The sequence below is a fragment of the Cheilinus undulatus genome, linkage group 15, assembly GCF_018320785.1.
Source record: "Cheilinus undulatus linkage group 15, ASM1832078v1, whole genome shotgun sequence".
Taxonomy (NCBI): domain Eukaryota; kingdom Metazoa; phylum Chordata; class Actinopteri; order Labriformes; family Labridae; genus Cheilinus; species Cheilinus undulatus.
This window is the reverse complement of record NC_054879.1, coordinates 5,866,438-5,892,921: the sequence shown is the minus strand read 5'-3', so window position 1 is coordinate 5,892,921 and position 26,484 is coordinate 5,866,438. Positions and strand designations below refer to the sequence as shown.

Genomic DNA, 26,484 nt, shown 5'->3' with positions numbered 1-26,484 from the left:
TATTAATAGACTTAAATAGGCACTGGTCAGGGCAGGCCTCCAAAGCATAACATTTTACGTAGAAAGCATTAGAAATTAAATGTTTATACTGAATTACATTTGATCCAAATAATAAATTTGAACTGCAGAATAGCAACAAAGGAGTTAATATAAAATTAACAGACGTTTATTTCAAATTTGCCAATAATATTGTGCAATACCTTAAAAAATTACTGGGCAAGTTCAACTGATAGCATGACTATTGTGTTAAACAGTATTTTAATGCCCTCATAAAGCCTAAAAAGCATAACTACTGTCAAGTAAATTATTTTATGAAAACCAAAACCAGCAAGAGTTTTGTGCTTCTAGCAAACTAAATGTTGGTAAAGCAAGCATACTCCAGGGCAGTGGGTCTCAAATGGTGTGGCAATTTGTACAAATTTGTACAACCGTACGTTATTACTACAACTTTATAAAAGTAACTGTAACCAGGCCTGGCCACATAATTAGCCAAGGTGAAAAAGCCAATATTCAGCCCATTGTTGTATGTGTGTTGGATCAGTAGCATTGGTGCTAGCGCCCTAGCTAACATTTCTCTTATTTTGTAGCTGAAAAGTGTGTTAAGCTATTATTGGGTTCGGATGTTGAAATTAATTATTTGTGCTACTTTAACCACTTAAACTACCAACTTTTGCCACGTCTATCGACACCTTTAACCCATTTTTGCTGCTTTCTGACCCGTTCCCCACTTCTTTCACCTACATTTAACCCACTTTTCCACCAACTGTGGCCCATTTTCGTCTCTTCTCATCGCCACCTTTAACCCATTTTTCTTGTTTTTTTGTTTTTACCCTACTCTTTCACTCTTAAGCCAATTTGCTACTTTTAGACCAATTTTACCACATTTTTTTTATCTCTTTACAACCATTTTTGACACTTTTTTGCCCATTTATGCCATTGTTTAGCCACTTTTTGACCAATTTTGCCCCCTCATCCCATTTTTTGCTGGTTTTCACCCATTTGTTGTCTCTTTTCACAATTATTAACCCTCTGGTATCCCTTCAAATTGTTGCCTCATTTTCCTCCTAGTGTGCAAAAATGCACAGGGGTTATTACTGTAAATAAAAAAGTTACATTAGTTTATTTTTAATTGTTTAATTTTTTTCTTTGTTCCATCAACTTTTGCCATTAACAAAAATACCAAATACTCAACAATTTATATATATTTTAACCCTTTAATTGCCATGTTTGTAATGTAAACAAACAAAAACTTTTGCTAAAACAATCACAAATTGATTTTTTTCAAGATACTACACTGACTGGTTAAAATGCATTATTAGTTTTTTTGTGAGGTCAGTTATTCTAAAATTCTCATGTTTTTCACCCTTCTGTGCAAAAAATGCACAACTTTAAATCACGTTATAAATATCATACATTTCAAAATTGTTTTACTGTTATACGAGTATATTTTTCTCATTTAAGGTCAGTCCTAATCATAAATGTCAAATACTCATTCATTTTAATTTTTTTAACCCTTTAAATGCCATGTTTCATTGATGATGTTACTGCATTTTTTGATGCAAAACACACAAAAAATTATTTTTTTGCAAGTTACTACATGAAAATTTGATAACTTATTTTTTGTATTATTGCACAGACACACTCACAGACTCACACACTGATCTGCACTTAAACAAAACCTCAGAGAGTTAGTGAGAAGGGGAGCAAAGGGCAGTATAACCCTGAAACCTGGTGGAAAAAAACATGTACTTCCTGCCTTCGCCCATATATGGTAAAAGTGAAGTCCCAGGGTAAATAAATGGTCCAGGTGCAAATGTAAAGCCCCAACTCTCAAATGAAGCCCAGAAACCAGAAAATGCATGATTCATGCCTTAGTGGTGTATAGTTCAAAAGAAGTGGTTTGAATGGGTTTCAATGCGCATTTTTTGCACACCAGGGATATTAACGCTATTAAAAAGGTTTACTTTGTTTATGTTGGGCTGATTGTTGTGGCTGGGACACAATTTTGAAAATTGAGCAATAATAAACAAAAAATACAATACATGATAATTTTAATTGTGAAAGAGGACAAAGTTTAAAAAAGAAAAAAAAAAGTCAACTAAGTGTGCATTTTTGGCACAGGGGGTACCAGATGGTTAAGTTCTTCTTTATCGAAGTTGTCTTAATTTCTTCTGCTTTTTTCTTCTGGCATCCTGATATTTCTGAACAATCATGGCCTTGCTATGGAGTCAACACTACTACTACTTTACTTTCCTTATCACATTACCAACAAAAAGGTAATTCCGTTTTAAGAGGATTACATTTTTATGAAAGCTATATCGCACCAAAGCACAAATAAATAAAACCCTTTTTTTGTGGCTTATTTTAACAATGAATCATGGTTTTGCTGACCTCCATGATCCCCTCGTTGGCTGGGACACAGAAAGCTCTTCCCTTAATCCCCCTTTATGGGCAGCCTTGGCAGTAACATTATTTAAAGAGTCTGTTTTGTATGGATATGAATATGGTGTACGTTGAGATTTTGGCTTAACCTTAGGTGTGCCTTGGGCACAGAAAGGTTGAAAACCACGGCTGTAGGCTATCAGTGATTTTACACCTACACTATCAGAGGGAGACTTGGTTTGTGTCCAGGTTTCAGAGTGATATAGAGAGAAAAAATAAGAGGTAAGAGTGATTTAGGTATGAAGAGAGAGAGGAAGAAATATTTAAATGAAGGGAGGAGGAGGCAGTGAATTAATTAGACAAGGCTAATGAATAGCATTAATATGAGGGGGGGAAAAACAACCACCCCTCCCTCTATCCCTTCCTGCTTCTCTGCCTCTGATCTCTTACACTCCCACAAGAGTAGACACACACACACACACACACACACACACACACACACTTGAGATCCATTTGCGTTTCCTCTTTTTATTTTTTGTGAGATGGTTGACAGGCTGCAGCGCTGCAAAAAATGAAGTGGGGGTGAGGGAGAGACGAAATGGGTGAGACTTGAGAAAAGAGAGGGAGCGCACTGATGAGAGAACAAGAGACGGAGAAAAGGGCCAAACACACAGAGCAGTGGAGAGGAGAGAAGCGCAGAGAGATGAAGAGAGCAGGTGTTCTCTTTATCCACCTGCCACTTCACTGATCCTTGCTATGAAAGACAGAAGCACAGAGGAGATAGAACAAAAAGGAGGATGTGCATTACCAAACCACTCTGCTCCTCTCACTGTATTTCACCCTCTCCTTTTTTATTATCTCCCCTTCTCACTTCAAAGTGCCGAGTGCCACTGATGTGCAGGGTAAAAGGGAATGGTAATCAGTACAAATGTACAATGAAGCTTAAGGTTAATGCATGCAAATGCAAAAAACACACTCAGATGCTAATTTAGAAAATAATCTAAATAATCTACATAGTTGTTATTTGATAGAGGAATAAGTGCAAAGTGGAGCCTGACTGCTATGGGATTCATCTCTGGTGTCGATTTAAGAAGGAAGGAATCCAACAACTACCAACGTGAGAGGAGTTGAAAAGAGGCTAAAAGGAGGGTGGCTTTTTAGTCAGGGTGGTGCTGAGATCCTGAATGAATAAAAAGAAAATCTTATTCCAGAATATTTAAAACTTTTTTACTATACAGCTAAGTGCAGACCATAATCTGCTCCTCTGAAGTTGCCATATGTTCGGAAAACAGTGTTGAGAGCCTTATTTATCTATGGAGCAGTGTAAAATAATATAAAATAATAGAATAGAATAGAATAGAATAGAATAAAATAAAGGGAGGAGGTACTGTATTTGTATTTTTAAAAAACAACTGTGGTCCTCACTGCTGAAGAGCAGAAGTGTTGGACTCAAAATAATATATGAATCAACTGTAAAAATCTTTATGCAACTAGTTTGTCTTGTGCATCCAGTGGAACCCATTTACCTTTTCACCTCCCAGCTCTTAAAACACCTCCAACACACACAGCCCCTTATTTCATGAAGAAATATAACATGCTGGCAGTGCTATTTCAATAAACCAATTTACAGTAAATCTGTTCCCCGGTATAAAAGGCACATTTTGAGTCACAGGTAATGAGTTTCACAGTGACCGTGCTGTGTGCTTAAATTATGATGAGCCATTACTGTATTTATAGGCACAGCCACTCATGGGCACAAACACACAAAGAGCACAATACACGTGGAAACATACAACAGGAGAAACCCATATAGAGCCGCACACATTCACTTAACGAATGCTTTGCTGTTGTGATATTTATGGCTGCATTCCTCTACACAGTTTGGACTTTTTTGCAATTTCAAGGATCGTTTCCCCGGCGACCACAAAAACCATTACATCATTTTTTCATTACTCACAGCTGAGATGGTTAGTGTGTGTGAGTGTGTGTACATCAGAGAATATGTGCATAAAAAGTCAATGTGAAAAACTAAAGTGTCTTTAATAATGTCGTTTTTATTCACAGTACTGAAATGTAAGGCTTGATAAAACTTGAATCAGGTAACAGGAGTAAGTGAAGTTAGTTTATGCCCACACCTCTCATACAGAGTCATTTATACTCACTAGTTAATCTAAGTGTATATGAGCACATATGACGACTGATCTAATTGCTGCTCTCTGAGGCCGCAGCTGGTTGCTATGGAGAGAAAAAACAGCCGCCAAGGATGATGTCAGACGTTCTCTCCACTTTGTCCTCTCATAACTCTCTCTACCTACCTCACGGGCCAACTCCACATTATTTTGTTCCAGTATTTATGAATAAGTGTTGGATTAATTGGTCACCCACACTGACCTGTTGATTTCAAACCACACAGTAACACACAATCCATTAAAAGAGGTTAATACCACTAGACAGAGGAGCACATAGATCAATGATGCAACAGCCACTTTCACAAATTTAAGGCTGACCCAATCACTGCCTTTGTATTAGTCATGCTGTTTCAGAAAATGACTTCCATGTGCTTTTGTTGTTTATGTTTATTTAAGTCACTGGTCCAGGAGGACAAATAAAAACAGTATGACTAACTTAATCAGATATGTCTGCCAGGTTTCCATCAATATTATTAAAAAGCTTGTTTTCTTAAAGGTTAATCTATTTAATGTAAAATATAAATACGGCATCAAATAACAATGATATACAGTGTTGTGTACAACAATGCCGGTCTAGCAGGCTTATTAACAAACACATACAGAGAATAATCGTCACACAGCCTCCAAGCTTTGCTGCTGCAGTGGGTCCTTTGGTTCTTCTGCGCTGCTCTGAAAGCAGTGGCTCATGCATGCATTGTTTTCCAGTTTATAAGGCTAACATTTAGCACGGCAGGACAAAGCTAAGTATAAGGGTTTAAAAACACTGTATCAGATCAGTGCATAAACACATATACTTGCCAATACCAATACCTGCATTTTAATCAGTATCTGACATATTTTTGATACTGGTATCAGAATCATAGCAACTCTAATTTGAACATTCAAATATGAAGCTTAATTCAGTATGCATTCTTCAAAAGCTGTTAAAAGGAACCCGACATGATCAGACAAGTTCACCTGATTGGATAGATATTTGTGTCTTTCCTGTGTATATTGGTTAAAAAAAAACTCACAAAATATCTGCATTTTGAGTAAAACTGAGCGTAAACTCACCAGGAGGCCGTCATATTTTGGTCTGCACTAATAGTGTGACGTCCCTTGGCTGGAGCTCTCCTCACAGTTCCCATGTCTTAAACAGCTGTTTCAGACTTGGCTGTGTGTTTTGCTACCTAAATCTGCTGCATGGTTTGCTACAACAGCTTTCATACCAGACATGAGTTTGCTGTGTGTTGGTTTTGTCTATCAAAGCTCTGTCATTCCTCCTTCAAGTGATTGGATTCAGTGTATAGTGGAAGTGTGCCAGTAGCTTTTCAAAACAAGAGCATTACATATATATGAAGAGAGTTTCTCCAAAGGAATGCTCAAGGGTTTTTACTTTGAAAAGCGGAAACCAGAAGTGTTTTTGTACTGTGTTCATCTTTACCTGCAACATTTTAAACTGTTTGGAAACAGAAAGCTTCATAAATTGAAGTTAGAGGAAAAAAATTTATTATACAGACACATTTTAGCTTGTGTCCGTCATCTGGTTCATCAAGAAACAGATTTCAAACATATTCTACCAAAGTGGACATAAATATTTGCTATAACAAGGTAAATTTGGCTCTGTGTTTTTCATTTTCCTGTCTATTTTCCATTAATATTAATATTCAATTATTTAAATGTTAATTAATATTTAATATTTTCCATGCAAACCTGTTACTTAAAGCAGGAATATTTGTTTAATATATTTTTATTGTTAATGTTATCTAATATCATTAAGATAAATAATATAAAAAGAATAGATTCATTATGTAAAGAAATTTACATTGAACCACAGAGTTCATCAGACTGTTTGCATCAAAGTAATAAACATAAAAAGTAATTAGAAAATGATGGATATATTGGAATTATCATAATGCATCAGGATATTGAATTAAACTAAACTGAACTGAATCTTTGGCCTGATAATCAAATCTATCTTCGCATGAAATTCTTCAACAAAATAGCTTGCTCTTCTTTAAGATTCCATTGTTACCTTTTTACAGATGAGTATCGAAAACCAGTACCAACATGGTACCGGTACTATCATATCCGATTTTTACTGGACTGAATTACAACACAGATGACAATACTTTATTTTGATACCATGCCATCCAATTAAAGGTAAGAAATATGCTATGGAATTTGTGTGATTAGTGTTCTTAGTTGCACCAGTTTCCTTTTCCTTTTACCCTAACCCATGTTTGACTGGCACCATATGAGGATAGTACTACAAATCCTTTACGATACCCAGACAGCTTTAATTTTCCCGCTGACTTTTAACACACGTTTTTTACCCCCAAAAGTATTGATTCAGGCACCGTTTAGGCACCGGCACCATTTAAAATGTATCACTTAGTACCGGTATCAGAAAAACCTCAAACAACATCCATTCCCATGGCTCTTAGCCCCAAATTTTGTGAATTAACAGCAAATCTAAATGACAAAATCCACATCTACAACAAATAACACTGCCATTTAAAGATACAAATAGACAATTAACAATTTAAGAATTATTCATTAAGACTCAATATTCAACAAATTGCACCAGAGATTTCCTCTGTTTTTATTCAAATTCTAAAATAATTGTTGAAAGAAAAATACTTTAATGCAATATTAGGCTAAAAAAATAAAGCTCCATTACACAGCAGAGCCAAGGGTGTCATGTTTTGAATAATGGGAGGTCAATTACTAGGAAAACATTCCTCTAACGGGGGTTAAGTCGCTAAGCTAGGATGAATCTAACATGGAACAAAGGAACATGAACGGACTGGTGATAGGTGATAGGAGCAGCATAGGTGCACGTTTCCCTGAGTAATTAACTGATTATTTGTTAACAGATTCATGGAAGCCTAGGTCATGGTTTTCCATGTTTTTTGGAGTATAATAACTGTCCATGAACCTGACATCACAACCACCATTTCCTCCACAACACTCGCTTCCAAACCGTCAGAAGGCCCAGAGGAGACACGGAGCATTCAGCACCCCAAACACTTCATTAAGCAGCACTCATTAGTGTGTGTATGTGTCCTGTGTGTTCACTTGTGTCTGCCTGCTTTAAAAAAAGTGTTTGTAGCTGTTTATTTTTCCAAGCCATGCGTGTATGGTCGTCAGCACGTGTGTGTTTATGTGTGCGTGACACTGACCCCATTTTGGCAGCTCTTTGTACTGGGCTAATGATGAAGCTTCTTTACACAAACTATATGTGGAAGAGCCTTGATCTGAATTGGAATACAGATTTAATGAAGGGAAAGTAGGACACAAACACGCACATGAGCATCAATAAACATGAATGTAGGCAAACTTAGAAAGGCAAAAGCTGCACACAGCTACATAACACATATAGGTGGACTGGAGCCACGGTCAACCTCAAACACACTGACCTGTCACTGAAGGTGTGTTTGCCCTGGGGTCGCTCCATCCCTGCTGGTTTCTCCACAGCAGGACTGGCTGCCTGCAGAGAAAACACAAAGAACACCTTCCTGTTAGTGTGTGAGTGGCATTTGGAAAAAAAAGGAGCGTTACAAACCACTCCGACAGCACACTCAATCCATCCTAAAAAAGGGACACTGAGATTCGTGTAGATTCACTCATAAACAGTTTAAATAAATAAACAGCAGTTGAACAGTTTGAGTGGATTAAGACTCTCTCTGTCTTGATTTTGGCTTTTATTACACCACATCCAATCTGAATGTTTTTGCTGTTTTGCAATTTGAAAGACTGGGGAAAGCCTGACTGCAGGAAATGAATTTGAATGGATTGTTTTAGCTGCTAAATTGATGGATGGATGATGTACAAATAGCAATTAAAATGTGTGGGCAAGAAGACAGTGTTGTCAGCAGTAATAAATAATACTGTCAATGGGCATGACAACTCAGAGAGAAAGAGTGGGAGAGTAGTGGGTAGATGAGAGCCTAGGGAGCTGTAATAATCACTTTATACACTGACATCAGGCTTTATGAAGTGTGCACATGTTTGTGGAAGTGAAACAGAGAGGTCAGCTCCACAGGGGAGAGGTCAAAGTTCATGCCCAACAGTATTAGCATGATGAATCATCTAATACCCAATGCATGGCAGTGTCACATTCCTGTGTATGACGACACACATGAATAAAAACTCAGCAGCCCTGAAACCGATCCGTTCTCTGAATATTTTGGCTCTGACAGAACATCTGCACATGATGTGTTTAGTTTGTAGACACAGAGAGAAAAGTATTGATTTTTTTGGTCTATAGAGACAAGTCCTGACCAGCTGCTTTTGTTTCTTGGACAAATCCATGAGGATTTTTATCTTGTACCTATGTAGGCCTTGAATAATCTCCTCAAACATCTTCTTTCCCAACTATTATAACTTCTGGAAATGCTGTTCTTTTCCTTTTCCTCTTTTTCTATTACCTACCCCTTTGGCCTGCTCTGACCCGTCAGAGCCACAGCCATGGCTGATTTGCTGTAGCCACATTACTCCTCTCTTTGTCAAGCTCTTGGTGTGAAGTGTCACACTTGTGAAAATAGAGTTATTGAAGAAAACTGGCTGTAAGAAAATATTCTGACATCTTTTTTAAAAATGTACCATGTAGGACAGATGGAGTAAACTGCACACAATACTACCAAGTAATTATTCTACTTTGGAAGATTTCGAAGCAAATACTGTAATGCAACACATCAAGGTAACAAGCAACAAGCAAGGTTATTATAAGTCACTAAAAATAACTAAATTTAGCAAAAATCTTTCTAGTTAACTAAAACTAAAGAAGAACTAAGTTTAAAAAAAATAACAAACTTTATTGTGTGTTTACAAAACTAACTAAAATAAAACAAAATTAGACACAATATCTTCTTAGTTTCAGTCTTTGAGAGCGGCAGACTGACAGCATGCTCACCCAAGCCTGGGGAGTGTAAAATGGTCTGATCTGGTTGACTTCCTTGAACGGTAATTTTAGTTTGTTAGTTGTATTCAAAAATCAGATTGGAATAGATCAAATGGAAAGTGAGAAGTAGCCTGTTTGAATACATTTTTAGAACTGGTACGATGTTTATTTTTTCCGACCTTTTTGGGTCTTGCTCCAGAATAGTGTCCCTTATTACTAAGGCTGAATGATTTGAGAAAACAATCTAATTGCAATTTTTTTTCCCCCAATATTGCGATTTGATGTGCAATAATTTCTTCAATTCATCATCTTATATATTTTCCAAGAAACAAAAGCACTAAATCCTTCAACATTATAACCAACACAATACTTGATTAAAGAATTGTGGAACAATTGGAAAAAAAAATGTTATTGCCATGATTTTTGACTTACACTGCAAACTGGATATGTATTGATGCATTGAAGGGAATCATGACTTTTATGTCATTTTCCTATGTAATAAGAAAAACATACAAAAATAAAGAAATTAAGAACTTTTTAGAGTATTCTTTAAAAATGGCACTTGAATGATTGCATGATATATAAAGCATAACATCTCTGCTGCAAAAAAAAGTTTTGAACTGGTATTTTGACACAAATTTCAAGTTCAAATATTGCACCTTCTGCGATTTGAAAACTGCATCAGGCCATACTGTGATTTAATCTAATTAGCGATTAATAGCCCAGCCCCACTTATTACTGAAAGAACAACACTAAAACTTATAAAAACTCAACTAAAAAAAAGCATATTTACACAATAAAAACTAAACTGAACTAAAAAACCAGCTGAAGGTGCGGGTGGCCTAGCAGTTTAAGGTACGCCCCATGTCCGGCACGTCTCTCATCCCGTTTCCAATGCTATCCACTGTCCTCTGCTGTTAATAAAGACATAACAAGTCCAAAAATAAATCTTTAAAATAATAATAATAAAAAAGCCGTAAAAACTCATTAAAAAAAAACTACCTTTAAGATAAAATAAAAAGGAAAAACTACATACAAACTCATGAAAACTTCAAAACTATTATGAGCCTGCAAGCTACAAAAGAAAAAGCTGAACATTTATCAAGATCTAACAGAAAAAGCATTTCTGTGATGCCTCGGTTTTCATGAAACTTTCCACAAAGCTGATTTTTATGAATTAAGATTTACTATCTACACAAATATTTACACTGCAGTCCATGTATAAAGCACTTTTGTGCCATCTTTTTAAGGCAATAATAACTTTCCATCTTAAACCAGGAGTCTCAAAGTCAATCTGATAGTAGGATGACTTTCAACAGGGAGAACAGTGTCTATCCCACTGTACCAGAGCACCTTCATCATCTGCTTTCAGCACCATGTAACTTTGGCAAAATGCCACAGTTCTCTCCAGAGATAAGTATACAGGTTTAGCAGTTCACAAACCAGCCTTCAGCTGAAAAGGAGTAACCTGACACACATCCATCTGGTAAACCTCCCATAGACACAATGGGAAGAGGCTTTGAAAAAAAAAAAAAAAAAACTTGGAGGGTGATTGGATGAACGTTCTGTCACATCTTTACGGGCCAGTCAGAGCAACAAAACATGTGACGTCTTAGTCCCAAACCAAGGTGGGCCACTAGCCCGCTACCAACGCGAACCATGGCGACTGTAGACATGTCATTACACGACTTTTGTCGTTTTTGAAAAGAAAGCAACTCACTGCTGTTCTTTGTTCTTCTTTTAACCAAGAAATGTTGACAAGTTCTGATAAAACTGGCGCTTTAGCAGCATCCACGCTAATCTCTTCCACCACAGTTGTAACGTCTTCACTGTTCCCCAATATTTGTCAACAAATGCACGTCTATGAAAATGCACTTCATGTGATTTACTCATGTTTCTTTAGAGACCTTCTTTAGAGACCTTCAGGAGGTGCTAGAGCCCACCAAACCAAATTCCTTCAAAAATATTGCTTTGAATGTTTACAATGATGAGCAGTTTTTAGGATGGTGTTTAAAGTGCAGAATCTGAATTTATTTGCCCTTACTCTAGAATACTGAACAACATATTAAGAGTTATAATTCTTTTCTGCATGTCCTAGAGTAGACCACATGAAGACGTCTGCGCTCAGGCGTCTACATGTGAGCATTTGTACACAAATACTCACAGCTCAATAAGGCTCAATGTCAGCAGCAGGAACTAATGGACTCCTAACATGACCTTACACCTCTGACCTCTCACCCTACTGCCATATGACCTCTACCACCTGTCGGAGAAGCAGAGGGTGAGGGGGGAGAAAAAGGAGAAGAAATCTGTGAGAAAGATGGATGAGTAATGGAAAGAGAAATATGAGAGAGATGTCAGAGAGCTGTGGAAAAAAGAACAAAAGACTCAGTGACAGCAGCTAATGAGAAGAGTTGGATGAAGGTTACATGAGGGCTAACAATGAGTGACAGACTGCAGATACTGTAACCATATGTTTGGGCTTTGGTGGTTTAGAAATCAATTAGTCTGGCCTAGCTGCATATGCTCTCATGTGAGCTTAATTACATCAGGATGACAGGTAACATTAATTATCCTAACCTCTATGTCATAACAACAGCCACTCATACATTAATTGGGAAGGCTCTGATTCTTAATTGTATGTCTCGTTTAATAACTAACAGTAGAAATAGTCGCTCTTTGGAAGAGGTAACATATTAATTACAAAAAAACAACATATTTCATTTATTAAAGGGCAGCACTGAACAAATGTGTTCATCTTAATTAATAAACAACTTAGTAATTTGATGATCCTCGTGGTATAATAGACACAGTTGTGCAGTAAATGTAAATGTGTTTAAGCTACAGGAGTGTCCACAACAGTGCAGCACACTCCAATGCTGCTTATCCCTGCTGGACCAAAAAAGAAGGGGCAAGACTTCCAATACAGTGTTAATTTGGCAGCTATTTTTAATTTTAGTTGTTGTCTTAGTCTTTTGATGAAATGTCTTTTAGTTTTAGTCACATTTTAGTCAACGAAAAACTCGAAATCATTTTAGTTTAGTTTTAGTCCATAAAAAGTCCTCACATTTTAGTCTTTACTTTTAGTCCAAACATTTATTCTCTTTCCTAAATCTGGTACCAAATCATGATAGTGTGTTCTCTGCACTCTAGTAAACCTGGGGTCCCTGCTTTCTACAGCTAAGAGGCAGAATAGATACAGATACATTGTTTGTTGACAGATTTTGCCACAGTGGAGAAATATTGTGAATTTTTTTAATGTCTGATGAAAACTACACTACATTTTAGTCTAGTTTTAGTCATCTTAATGAAAACTAAACTTACTTTTTGTCAGTTTTAGTCATCACAGATCTATTTTTGTTAGTCTTAGTCTAGTTTTTGTCATGGAAGAAAAAGGCTGTCGACAAACATTTTCAGTCATAGTTGTAGTCAACGAAATTAACACTGTTCCAACACCAGCAAACATTGGCAGAGGAAATACTAATCAGACTCATCTATTCTAGAGTATTTCAAAAAACCATGGGAAGGAGTGCTTCTAGGACTCAATGAAAAGTTTGTTTGAGGGGCTGTTTGGAAAAGGCATTCATAAAGTTGATTAAAAAAAAAAAACAGGAAGAAAACTCCAAGACACTTTCTTTAAGCATTAAAATGCCTTTATTTTCACGGCATGGTCATGTGTAGACCTTAAAAACAGCTGTAGTGAGGAGGAAATTTTGTTTGGGTGGTACTTCCTGTCTCTTAGTCTTAATCCTGACCTATACATGTAAAATAAATAGTTTGAAAAAGTTCACTTTCTTCTTCCCTTTAACAAATGTAACCCTCACTGGGAATTTTTTACCACTGAAATTGTAAACCAAGGTACCCTAAAATATTAACAGCCTTTTTGCTACAGCTCTTATAAAAGCTTTATTTTTTATTTTATTCTGTTTAATCGGCAGATAGAAAATTTGTTGGATGGGTTTCTAGTTTCAGCACTGTCTGCCAAAATGTGGCTAACTGTTGTAAATAATTATACTTTTTAACTGTTAAGTATAGAAAACAGGCTGCTGGTTGTTAGAAATATAAAGTCTGGATGCTTTATCAAATAAGGAGCCAAAATATATGTAATAAATGATTTCCCTGATACGTGTCAGGTACAACAACAGAGAAAAATAAATACATTAGTCTGCTGACCTCAGACAGCTCAATCGATACTTGTGAGCTTTAGTGGCACTCCAAAAACCTAGAGAATAGAGCAGATTTCCTTTTTTACACAATGATGGATAACCTTACCCTGCAAAATGATGGGTATAATAAATGGACCTGAAGCATCTTTTCACTCCAATTTAATAATTGCTAAAAGTGGATAAAATGAAAAGTGATCTGACTAATTACTAAATGACCAATCAAGCTAAGTGATTCCTGAAAAACTACCAGAGTGAGTTTGATAAATTAGTCTGAGTTCATGTGTATGCGAAGTGTGTATTGGTTTTAGCCTGACATGTGTGTGTTGTGTCAAAGGTAACATATCCTGAAACATCTGAGGAGAACGCTAGTGAACTAAAGTGAACATGCACTTTGATTTATACTAACTCAAGGGCAAGAGGACTAGGAAGGGATGAAAAAACTATTTTTCTTCTTATTTTGCTCAAATGATGAAGATGATAAATCCTTTTTATAGCTGATGAATAACCACGATACCAAAAAAACTTTTACGTCCAGAGAGCATCATTGTTACAAGTTATGTTGCATCTGTAAATTTCCTGGGACAATTATTTATTGTATGTGATAAATATTATGTGTGCAAATCATTTAATACGTCAATATCTGATTCAATTTTCATTTAAATTCAGGGGGTCATGATTTGAATAATGATTTTTGGTCTGATTCCCAGTCCACAATACATTCTTTATTTCTTTGCTTCAGGATCTATGCTGTCTTTTCACCATTTGGAGCACAAAGAAGCTCCAAATGGTTATTAGGAAAACAAAAATAAATCAATAAATAAAAAATAATAACATTTGCAATATCACAAAAACATAAAGGATAACCTAAAACAAAAAAAATCTATAACTTACAACATACTTAGACCTGAAATTTTTTTGTTTTTAAGCCTGCTAAGAAAGCACTTATCTGACCTGCCAGGGAGAAAAGAACAACATCACATATCTAAAGCCTTTTTTGTTGATGACGCTGTGGGGTGCAGGTCATTCAATGAAACAAACAATGGATCTTGGTATTTTTACAGCCTTTTCAGAAACACCTGGCAGTTAAGTAAACCGATGCTTTGTCAGCCGCTGTTGGCCATTGTTCTACTTATTTTAACTCTGTGTGGTGGCTTGCAATATGAAATGTGGTATTTGGCTCATTCCTGAAGTCGGGTACTTCACTTCGCATATGGAGGAATGTCTAAACGCTCCAGAGACAGCACAGGCAGTGTGTTACTGTGTCAGACAGCAGTTTGACATTACAGAGGCTGATCGACACATCTACAGCTCTATCAGTACAGTGTGGTACAGAAGGGTAACCTGACACACCAGATCGACTGTTTTTTTTTTTTTTTTTTTTTAATTCTCAGAAGGTGATTGGAGGAAGGTTCTGTCTGTTACATTCATGACAGGCCAATCAGAGTGATAGGACAAATGGCATTGTACACACGCACTGCTCTTGAGCTGACAGGCTAATGCTGCTGTAGATTGTTAATGGTGGAGCTTCTCAGTGAATTAAATTGAGGCCAAGGCCGGTCAGAAGACGTGAAAAAACATCTTGTCTGCCAGGACAGCTTTCATAGTCCAATGCCGAAAAAACTGCCACTGCGTAGTAGCTACATCTGAGCTAATAACCACACTGGAGGCAGCCATTGAACATAGCTTACCCCGAATTTCCATATACAGTGTGCACGCCTTGTGCCGCTGCCAGTCTAGGGCGCCGGCTATGGAAATGCTCTGATAGACTAAAGAGGGAGCGAAGTGCTCCGCAGTACGATTCGCCGGCGTTCCGCGGCGTGCACACTGTATACGGAATTTGAGGGTTAGAGGACAATTAAAACCCGCCCACAGCTACCGCCTCAATCTCCTCAAATGACGCCACTTGGTCCATACATTGTGTGGTTTGCCACAAATGTTGTGGATTGGAGCTTTTCCAGATGAATTAGCCTGATGAGAGATATAGCCTGGTAAATCCATCTGCTTCGCAAAGTTAATGAAAGGTGCTTAGAAGAAAAGCCAACAGGGGTTTTAAATATGTTTTAAACTATGAAAATGATGAAATACAGCACATGGTTAAAAATACTTATTTTTGGTGCTGAAATGATTTAAAATTGAAGAAATTAGTAACAGCAAATCCATCTTGCATAGCTTCAATCAACAGCGTTTTCAGTTCAGGCTGCATAAGCATCTTGTGTCTAGGCTGCTAGTCACAAGAAGGGCCCGTCTGACTGAGAGAGTCTGAACAGACACTCAGACTCACACCTAAAACTTAATGTGTTTTAAAATTTTGAGATGCCAATAATTACTCTGAAATGTCAAATTATTTATGTATAACCTACTAACAATTAGATTTTGACTCTAAAATAACCATTAAAGTGTACAGTTTTCCTATTTTAAGCTTTAAATGACCCAAACTTTCCCACTTACCTCTGTTCATTTGATAATATGGATAACTTGATATTTTGCAACCAAGAAAGGGGCAAGGCCAGCATTGTTTGGGCAAAGTAATCACATGGGTTGAAGCAATCTATACTGGCAGCTAAATCAGAACTGGACAGAGCGAAAGCCACATTGAAAGCTTGTCTCAGCAGGAAAGATGTTTTTGCATGACTTCCAACTGGCCTCGGCAAGAGTTTTACTCACCGAGAAGCTCTGCCACACATACTATGGCAGCTAGCTACGATATACCCCGGTAACATTTGGAGAGGGTATGACGGTACTAAAAAGTAAATACCGCCCAATCCTAAAGGCAGCATCAGCCTGCTGAGCTCAGAGTAGTACAAGAGCTATGGATGTCTACAACCTTATTTTGTCTTGTTGCTCTAATTGGTCAGTAATGATTTTGATAGAAAGAATGATCGTCCAGTAACATTCCAAGATTTTTTTTGAAAAGTCCTGCCTTTCCCAAACATTTGTTATGGGAGGTTTATGTGAAATATATCCATCAATACATAAATGAAACCATCTCTCTTGCATGTCAGGTAGAGCAATTAGGATTTGCAATTCTGAACTGAATCAACCTTCCTCAACTACTCAAGCAATTACATGTTTAATTATCTAATCACAAAAGAGAATCTGAAACATGCAAAACATAAAACAAAAGCAGACAGATTCTCTTACAAACCCAGCACATGTGAACCTGTAAAAGCTTACAAAATCTCTTCACTGACACAAAAACTGCAGGCTGACCACACTAAAGCCACAACACACAAATGCACACAAATACACATGTGCCCAAACCCTGGTGCAGTATCATGAATAAGTACTGTGCTGTCTTAATAGCCCCAGAGTTTGCAAGCCAAGAAGAAATAACCCCAAACTGATTAACACATTCTAATTAACCTCAAAACCTGTGAGTGCATGTGTGTATTTATTCTGCATGTATGTTGTAGTGAGGGAGAAAGTGAGAGAGTGAAAGAAGAGTGATTTTGTGGCTTGCTTCATTTATTTGCTGCTAACATTAAGCATGAAGCCACCTCGCCAGTAAATCTTTCTTGACTGAAATTAAATAAAAAGAAGGGACAGAGAGTACGGAAAAAGACGGAGCCTGAAGAAAGACAGAGAATTACTGCAAGAGGAGTACTTTCTTCCCCTCATCGCTCTCACCAAAAGGCCAAGTGACAATTTGAACAAAATTACCCAGAGCCATTACCTCTATCTGAACCTGACTGGTTGAAAAGAGACAGACCTATGAGGAAGTGTGTCTGTGTGTAAGAGAGAGATGGAGAGAGGGACAGTAGGAGACAGAAAAAGACTGGTAGTGACGGAGAAAATGAGAAACAGAAAGATAATACCTTTATTTACAGTATTTACTGAGTCATTTATCATGTCTGTACTCCTAAGGTAGGAACTGTAGCACAGCAGGTGTCTGAAAAAAAGCTGACAGAGAAATGATGCAGGGCATTAAAGCCATAAAGCAGGCAGAAAGGAGGGTGGAAAAATAGTAGAGGGTCATTTCTGACACTCAGGATGTAATGACCAGATTAAACCAGCACAGAGTCACTAAGGTCGAAACCCAGTTCAGACTCAGAGAGCAAACTTGTCTTTAAAATATAAACTCCTTTCTGCTTTAGGTGGAGGGTGCATTTGTTAACACACCTTAGATTTAGTTTTCATGTTTACTTTTCACTTGTTAATATTTTAAAGGGATATTTCGGTATTTTTAAAGTTGGGTTATATGAGATACTCAGCGGTGGTGGTGAAAATAGCCTCCAGAGATTTCAGTGAGCACTGCCCCTTCATACAGGGCGTGCAAGGGGAAGCTAAGTTATACAGCAGCTTCAGACGGATAGAGTTGATCTGTGTAATTTGGCGAGTTTTAGGTAAAAAATACACCAAAAAGCAATGTTGGCTCAATTGTACGCTACATCGAACAAGTTTGAAGGAAAAATAGCAACCTCTGTTTTTGGCACTATTTTGCAATACCAGCTTCGGCTACCAGCTACGTGCTCTTCTGCCTCTGCTAATCTGAGCTTCGCCTAGGAAACAAAGCTTAGCTAAACCAACACTAAAATAAGTGATTTTGACTCAAGTGTCAATGATTTGCTGTTCACTGCAGATATAAAGGGATACTTTTATGAGCTGGAGTACACAGAGGAACAACCTCTACAGATGGAGACTCTGCAGAGAGAAAGAGAGAAGAGAGAAACTTTAGTGGAGACCGGTTAGCTTACCTGGTGGTGTAGGTGTGGAAACTGTGAGCCTATACCCACAAAAGCTAAAGCTGTCATGAGTGGGCCTTCACAACACTGCTTCAGGACATTTCTGTCTACAGGATAGTGGCTAACAGACACATGCAGCCTGCATCACTCCCCATCCAGAGTTCCCTGCCTTACTGAATGTTAGTGTTTTGCGGACCTTCTTCAACTTCCTGAAGATAAGTTGGAGAAACTGACAGCAACCAGAATAGCTGAATGGAAATTAGTCATCCAGGTAAGGTAATGGCTGTTGCTATATTCTTTTAACATCTGCTACTTGGATAAGCTTCGGTTGGCTTGATATGTTTACCTTCTGAAAATCTGTCAGCTTTTAAACTGTTGAACTGAGCAGAAATAACTTCAATACAGCGTGCACCGAACTAGCTTTTTTGGGCCTATTGTGACCTCAAACTCGCCACATTGCACAGAGCAGCTGTGGTGCTACATAGCCTTGCACCACAGACGGCTGGTCAAACAGTCGATCATACAAAGCATATGTATGAAATCGAAAATACCAGATCACAGCAGGGTTTACGTTGGTCAGTATGCGCTAGCTTTTGGTAAGTCTCACATGCTGTTGTCTGTCAGATATCAACATGCAAAATATCCTGCTTGAAAAACAACACCTCAAACAAGTAAACAGGAAGCTTTACAGATTTGAAATGTTATTACCTAAAAGTAGCCTATGTACATAATGCAGCAGACAGCTAATTCCATCAGTAAATATTTATGTGATAAAAATGGAGGACTTCAAACCAAATTTGTCTTCAGGGAAGCTGAAACAACTGAAAACCATGCAGGAAAATCAACTGTATTGAAAGATTCAGATTTTTGCCAGCCTTACACCAGAGGACTTTGCTAAAACTCTTAAAGACTCTAAAAAGACATCTGAGATCCTCTCACATCTAAAGACAATTTGTCAGCAAGCCACTGAGTTTTTAGTCTCAGACTGAGATTTTTTAAAGACTGTGGGTCACTAACTACAAGACCAGAATGCAATTCCTTTTGCGATTTTTTCCCATCATGCATCTGGTGGAAATTCACTTTGAACAGAGAACAAGATGTAGAAGGAGATGGAGATCACATTTAAGTTAATATCTCTTATAATCCAATGTGTTTTAAATCATTTACATCGAGTAGAAACGAAAGGAAAGTTAAACACCGAAGCAACTTTATGTGTTACGGCAACAACCGAGGAACTACCCCGGAAAACACTTCAGAATAAAAGTACTTCTTGAGTTCTGAGCAGACGTTCAGCACCTCTAGACTGATCTATGCTAACGTTTCTATTTTGAAGAATATAGTGAATTAATGTGCTGACGCATAATACCGGCTCCCATTGGTCGTAGACAACGTTCCAGTCATCGAGAAACACATTTCGCATGCGACTAAACACATTTGATATTATCGTAACGCCAAGACTGTCGAAAGACTGCCTCAAAACAGCTAAAATCAAGTCTCAAGACCGCCTTACACCTAACGACTGAGACAACGGGAATCCCATGATTTTACTAAGACTTTGGAATTTGTGTGCAACTTTAAAATCGGAGGAAAGGTTGTTAGGTGTAAGGCCGCCTTAAGTTGTTGATGCAGACAACAGTGAACACAGGGAGGTCCACAAACAGCTAAGTAACATTCACACTGATGCAGCAGCTGGGGCGAGGATGGGCCTGTGCCTTAGAAAGCTGCCGTGGACTTATAAAGACTGGGAAAATCTACTTGTTGCTAATGTCTCAGACGAAGTGGAACTGTATTCACAACAGAATATGCAGACCAATACTGATCTTGGGACTGGTGGCGAGAGCACCATCTCAGTCGCCCGAAGCCGGTGTGCTTGGTTGGGCTTTTGTGGCTATTCCAGCTTGAAGCAGCAGCTTTGCAGGAAGAAGCATCATTCAGAAGAGGACAGCAATGAAGCTGTCCACAGTGGACCCTATTCTCGTCCGCCATGGCAACTCTAAATAAGTCATGCTTTTTTGGTCTCAGTTTGGCCAAAAGTGTAAATGTAAAGTAGTTCATTCAAATCTGTGTAAAATAAAATCTGGCACTGTCCCCGCCTAGAAAACCCTTAAGAACAAATCATGAACTGTGTCAACAGTGCATAGTCTATTTTCTTTTTCCTCACTCTAACCATATAAAGGCAGATCTGTGTAGGACCATGAAATAAAATCACAACAAAAAGGATAATCTAACTTAGAGAACTGCTTGTCTGATCAAAGCTGTATTGTTTTCTGTAAAATGAGACTTTTGGACAACCTGGGGAGCTAGCATGGACTGTAATAAAAGGCGACCACAGCTGTTGTGGTTGAGGTCACACATGTGCATGCTATCAAGAAGGGGCACCAACAGATAAACATCCAAAAACCCAGAGTCTGGACAGGCCTACTGTGAAATTGACACTCGGTAATATTTCATATTGACAGCAACAGGAGTGCACAGTGAAAACAGAGCTTAGATGTAAGGAGCGGAAGGTGGGCTCAGAACAACATGGCCTACATTCCTATGACTCGGATTACAATTGACCCTGAAAAAGTAAATAGATTAGTGTTGGCAGTATGTGTTTATGAGTGACAAGGGCATGAAGATTAATTGATGCCAAACAGTGTTTTATTGGTTTTATGTTAACAGAACAGGTTGCAGGTCTGTTTCTCAGGGGTAAATACAAATGCCGCATTAAATTAGTTTGGTTATTCCAGCTGAAACATCACACATTAAACAAAACTTTGATTTATTGTTGAACTTTGAAGCAAATACACAGGCTTTATTATTACTTTTGAGCTATAGTGTTATCAGTGCAGGGTGTCTCTATCACTGTCCTTCACTGTGAAACCCGTCTTTCTCAAAAACAACATTATCTTCTTCAACAACAAAAACTACTCCATCAGTCACAGCAAGGTGAAGAAAAAGGCTGGCCGCCTCTGAGAGCCGATAGCATTCCCCAAAGGTGTGAACTTTGCAAACAGGTTTCTGTGTGGGGAATAAAGTGTGTGTAAAAAAAGATGTTTGTCCAGAGAGACATCTCAGGGGAAGAGGGCTCACTGCTCAAGAGTCCAATCAGGCATGTTGTTTCTTCAGCCTGTAAACTTCAGGGATTTACTGTGTCCAACTGTCTACAAGGAATATGGAACTTTAACACTACTATACATAATATAAACTGTAGATTTTTGCAACTACAACCTCATATTTACTGTCATATTTACTGGCTAGCTAGTAACTTAACACAACATCTGGTTCTGTGATGTCACTAAACTAGTATAAAAGGTGTGTTTTTGGAGTAAAATACACGTGAGAGTCACCTGAAATAGTCTGAATTAAAACCCCAGGTGGGGAATTAAAGGGAAAAGGCACAGAAGAGAGCATATGAGGGAACAAAAGACAGAGTAATTGCCGTTTGCATTAACAGAGAAGAAAATAGTAGGTAGGGTAAGTTACAGTTTAAATTCAAATTCCTCCTGTTGACATGAAAAAGCAGTGATGATTACTAAAACATAAACTGAGATTATAGGGTTATTATAAAGTATGGAGCATGTTCTCAGTTCAGTTTTAGTTCGGGTAATTGTAAAATTAAATCCATAAAAATGGCCGAAGTCTTTATGTGTTTTAGATTTTTTACTATAGCTACTAGCTTATTCAATTCAAAACTTATTTAAAACTATTATTGACTCTAGGTCCAGAGAATATATAAAAACAATACAAAACAGCACATAAAAAAGGACAGAACAATACATACATGTTTCCATAAAGGCACGAATAAAGTTAATAAATCAGATTCAGTATAAAAAGAGCATAAAAAATAAGATTACACTAAAAACAGGCATCTGTACCAGTGTTTCCATAGTGGTGACATGTATTTAACAAAACTATATTTAATATAAGTCAAGGCTAAAATGATTTAATTCCCAGTGGAATCAAGTCGACACATAAATTTATAAACAAGATTTCTTAATACATCATGTAAAGTATTAACTCCTGCACTTACAAACATCTCACTTGCACTGCACCACCTTGGTCTTTTCAGTAATAATCTCAGTGCATCGTTATAGGCTACTTGTAACCTCTGCATACTTGATTTCTTATAGTTCATCCACAAGTGTGCAGTGTACAAAGGAAACAGGAAAGTCTACAAGAAAGTCGGGGTTCAATCCAAGCATGTGTTCATACTGATCGCCCCTCATAGCAGCCTTTTCCATCAGAGTGTGAATGTAGAGTGAATGGGAATGAATGGGTGTGAACTGTGGTGGTTAAGCTCTTTGAGTAGCCAGAAGGCTAGAAAAGCACTACTACAAGCTCAAGTCTGTTTTACCATTTAATGCAGCTTTTACGTCTGCAACATAAACCCTTTTATTTCTTTGTAAGAAACCTTCCAGAGTAACACTTCTTCATCTGTTTCTGAGTCTTACTTTGGCCACTGATGATTAGGTCTCCAGCTCTTTGACCCTAGCTTTGTTCAGCAGTATGAGCCCAAAAAGACACTGAATTTCTTGTGACTTACTTCTGATTAATGTGTCTGAAATTTACCAACATAACAACATCATGAGGCAGATCTGTAAAAGTAAAGCTTTGTTTGGTCTGTGCTCAAGAGAAGAGAAAACTTTTAAATTGGTCTTTTGGTAAGAGGAGGCTGGATCAATGACTTCTGATTCATTTCAAGTAGCCAGGGAATCTAAACTCTGATTGGCTTTCATGACACAGAGCCAAGCAGAATCCTGACTCAAGATGAATTGGTTTAAAAAAGGGATTGTTAGCTGCACTTTATGAATTTATCTATTTACTGAGATACACAAATCTATGTTTGAATACCATTGATTAGAGCTGTTGGGTTATTGAATGACACTTTTATGCAGAACTTGTAAAAATCTGAGAAGAGATCATTTCATTCTAAATTGTGTTTTCTGTGTTGCAGTCACAACAAAAACATTTTCTTACAGTGCATTCAGCAGTTAGGCCCCCTTCACTTAATTCATTTTTGATGTTACAGCCTGATGCTACAGTCATTTATTTGAAAAACAAAAAACTAAGAAAAAAATCACACTGACTTAAGTATTCAGAACCACTCAGTATTATGTTGAAGCACCTTTGGTAGCAATTACAGCCTCAAGTCTTTTTGAATATGTCACAACAAGCTTTGCACACCTGGATTGGGGGATTTTCCACCAGTCTTCTTTACAAATCCTCTAGAGCTCAGCCAGGTTTGATGGGCAGCCATTTTCAGGTCTCTCCAGAGATGTTCAATAGGGTTCAAGTCAGGGCTTTGGCAGAGCCACTCTAGGACATTCACAGATTTGTTCCTTAGCCACTCTTGTGTTCTCTTGGCTGCATGCTTAGGGTTATTGTTATGTTGGTTGAATCTTGGCCCGGTCTGAGGTCCCAAGGGCTACAGAACAGGTCTTCATTGAGGAAATCTCTGTAATTTGCACCATCAAGCTTTTCCTCAACCCTGACCAGTCTCCTAGTCCCTGCTGCTGAAAAACACCCCCACAGTATGATGCTGCCACCACCATGCTTCACTGTTAGGATGGTATTGTGCAGGTGATGGGAGATGCTTAGTTTCCTCTAGACATGACATTTAGACTTCAATCTTGGTTTCATCAGACTAGAGAATATTGTTTCAAATAGTTTGAGAGACCTTTAGGAGCTTTTAGCAAACTCCAAGCAGGCTTTTGTGCATTTTGCACTGAGGAGAGGTTTCTATAGTCATGGAGGGCTGCAGTGATGGCTGTCCTTCTGGAACTTTGTCCCCTCTCCACACAGGATCTCTGGTGCTCAGTCAGAGTGACCATCAGGTTCTTGGTCACCTCTCTTACTAAGACCCTTCTTTTGCTCTGAAATGCATTGTCAGCTGTGAGGCCTTCTACAGAGAGGTTGTGTGCCTTTCCAAATCATGTCCAATCAAGTAAATTTACCAAAGGCGGACTCCAATCAAGGTGTAGGAACATGCCAGCAACCCTCAAGAGAAATGAGAGGGACCTGAGCTAAATTTTAAGTGTTGTTGCAAAGGGTTTGAATACTTAAGTCAGTGTCCATTTTTCAGTTTTTTAATCTTCATAAAAATGCCTAAAATCTAAAATTCTGTTCTAACTTTGTCCTTATGGAGTACTGGGTGTAGATTAATGAGAGAATAAATGAATCTAAATGCATCAGGCTGCAACATAACAAAACTGAAAAAAGGTGAAGGGGGTCTGAATACTTCCTGTAGGAGTCTGATTGGCTCAGGGTCTTACCATGACACTGGTGTCCTCACTCGGAGAGGGCTCAGGCTCTGTGGGCTGAGGACTGAGGGCTGAGTCACTGCTGCTTCTCACCAACAGAGGGGTGTCTGTAGAAGACACACAAACACAAGTACATGTAGGTAGCTTGGAGCATTTTTGTACTAAAGCATACACAGAGATGTGTCTGCTGAAATTGTCTGGCCATGCACAATGGATAGCTAACTGCTGAAAAAGTTTTACAGAGTTCAACAGGGAAGGTCGTTAGCTTTTCAAAGGAACTGATGACCTAACAGCAGATTAACAAGAAAATAAATCCAACCCAAGCCACTGTGCATGTTAAAAAAGAAGAACCCATACTATCTGTCTGTCCAAAAAGAAAACTTTGATTTCATCCAGTCAAGCCTGTTAATACGGTAAAAGATATGACAGAGAAGACTGAGGGAAAACAGAAATGGAAAATAGAATGATGGAAAATTACAAGTCTTCCTCTGCGCTGCCTTAGAAAAATCTACCTACTCAGCAGGGACAACACACTGACACCCACAAAAACACACACATTCACAGAGGAGACTATTTTGAGAGAGTCACAGTTCAGCTAAAATCATGTCTAATAATAATCTGTTAGATGACAAGATTCAGACCTTGAGCTCTGTTTGGCACACTACAGAGAGGAGTGAGAGTGTGTTTCTTTGCAAGTGTCAAAGAACAATAAGTAAGAAGGAAAAATGAACTCTTTCATGTTATTAAGTTTAAAAATGAGTTCCACTCTGTCACAGCAATTTGAGTTAGATGTCAGTCTGAGTCACAATATGCTTACAAACAACACAAACATAGTAGAATTAGAAAAATAAAGCCCTTTTTGTAAGACCAAAATGCTAAGTACAAAAATATCTAGAGTCATGGATACTACAAAGCTTATAAGAGTGAAAGGAAATACAAGCACACATTTATAAATGTGTCTGCATATGCACGTGTATTTAGGCAGCTGCATTTTTGATTAAAAAAAGGTTTTCATAGCAAGGGTCTCAAGAACTTTCTCATTCTTTATGATTCAAGTTGGATGGCAGCAACTCATCTCAAAGTAGGGACAGGGCCATGTTTACCATTGTGTAGCATCCCCTCTTCTTTTTAAAGAAACCCCGAATAATCAGACAAATCCATTTTATTGGAGTGATTTTTGTAACTCTCATGTGTATAATTAACCAAAAAAAACTTACTAGATATCTGCATTTGAGGAAAAAAAGGGCAGAAAGGGTCACTTACTGCACCTGCACAGCCGAGGAGGGCTCAAGCCAAATGACGTCACACTACCAGTGCAGACGAAAACATGACCAGATGTGAGTTTAGAAGCTCAAATTTACTCAGAATGTGGATATCTAGTGTTCAATATACACATGAGAGATGCAAATATCTTTTCAATACAGTAAATTTGTCTGATCATGTAAGGTAAGTTTCAGCACAACTCCTGGTACAGGTTCTTGTACTATCTTGGCATTGACTACTGCAACCTATTACTGGCAGGCCTCCTTGCATGCACATCTTGACCTCTGCAGATGATCCAGAGCGCAGTAGCACATCTGCTCTTCAACCAACCAAAGACAGCACAGTTCACTACACTCTTCCTCTCTCTGCACTGGCTTCTAGCTGCGGCTCGCATCATATTCAAAACTCTACACACTTCTTACAAAGAAGCAACTAAAACTACTCCAGTTTATCTGAATCCCTCATCCAGGTCTACACTCCTTCTCATCCACTATGCTCCAGTGAAAGGTGCCTGGTTCTTCTCCTCTATTTCCCCCTAATGGTGGAATGAATTGCCCAACTTCATTTGATCCGCAGAGTCCCGTTATACTTTCAAGAGAGGGCTAAAGACTCAGCTCTTTAGAGAACACTATGCATTCAACTAGACTCTGTTACAGCCAGTGGTAGAAGGAG

At 38.0% G+C, this 26,484-nt stretch overlaps 1 protein-coding gene across 3 annotated transcripts in view; it reads right to left on the bottom strand.

Moving 5' to 3' along the window:
* Positions 1-26,484, bottom strand: part of pard3bb (par-3 family cell polarity regulator beta b) — a 368,918-nt gene that overhangs the window by 262,130 nt on the left and 80,304 nt on the right. For all 3 annotated transcript variants that reach the window (XM_041806626.1, XM_041806625.1, XM_041806627.1), the window contains 2 exons: positions 24,562-24,656; positions 7,973-8,043 (listed from right to left, as the gene is read on the bottom strand). In XM_041806626.1, the coding sequence (XP_041662560.1) occupies positions 7,973-8,043; positions 24,562-24,656 (166 nt within the window). The remainder of the gene's footprint in view (positions 1-7,972; positions 8,044-24,561; positions 24,657-26,484) is intronic.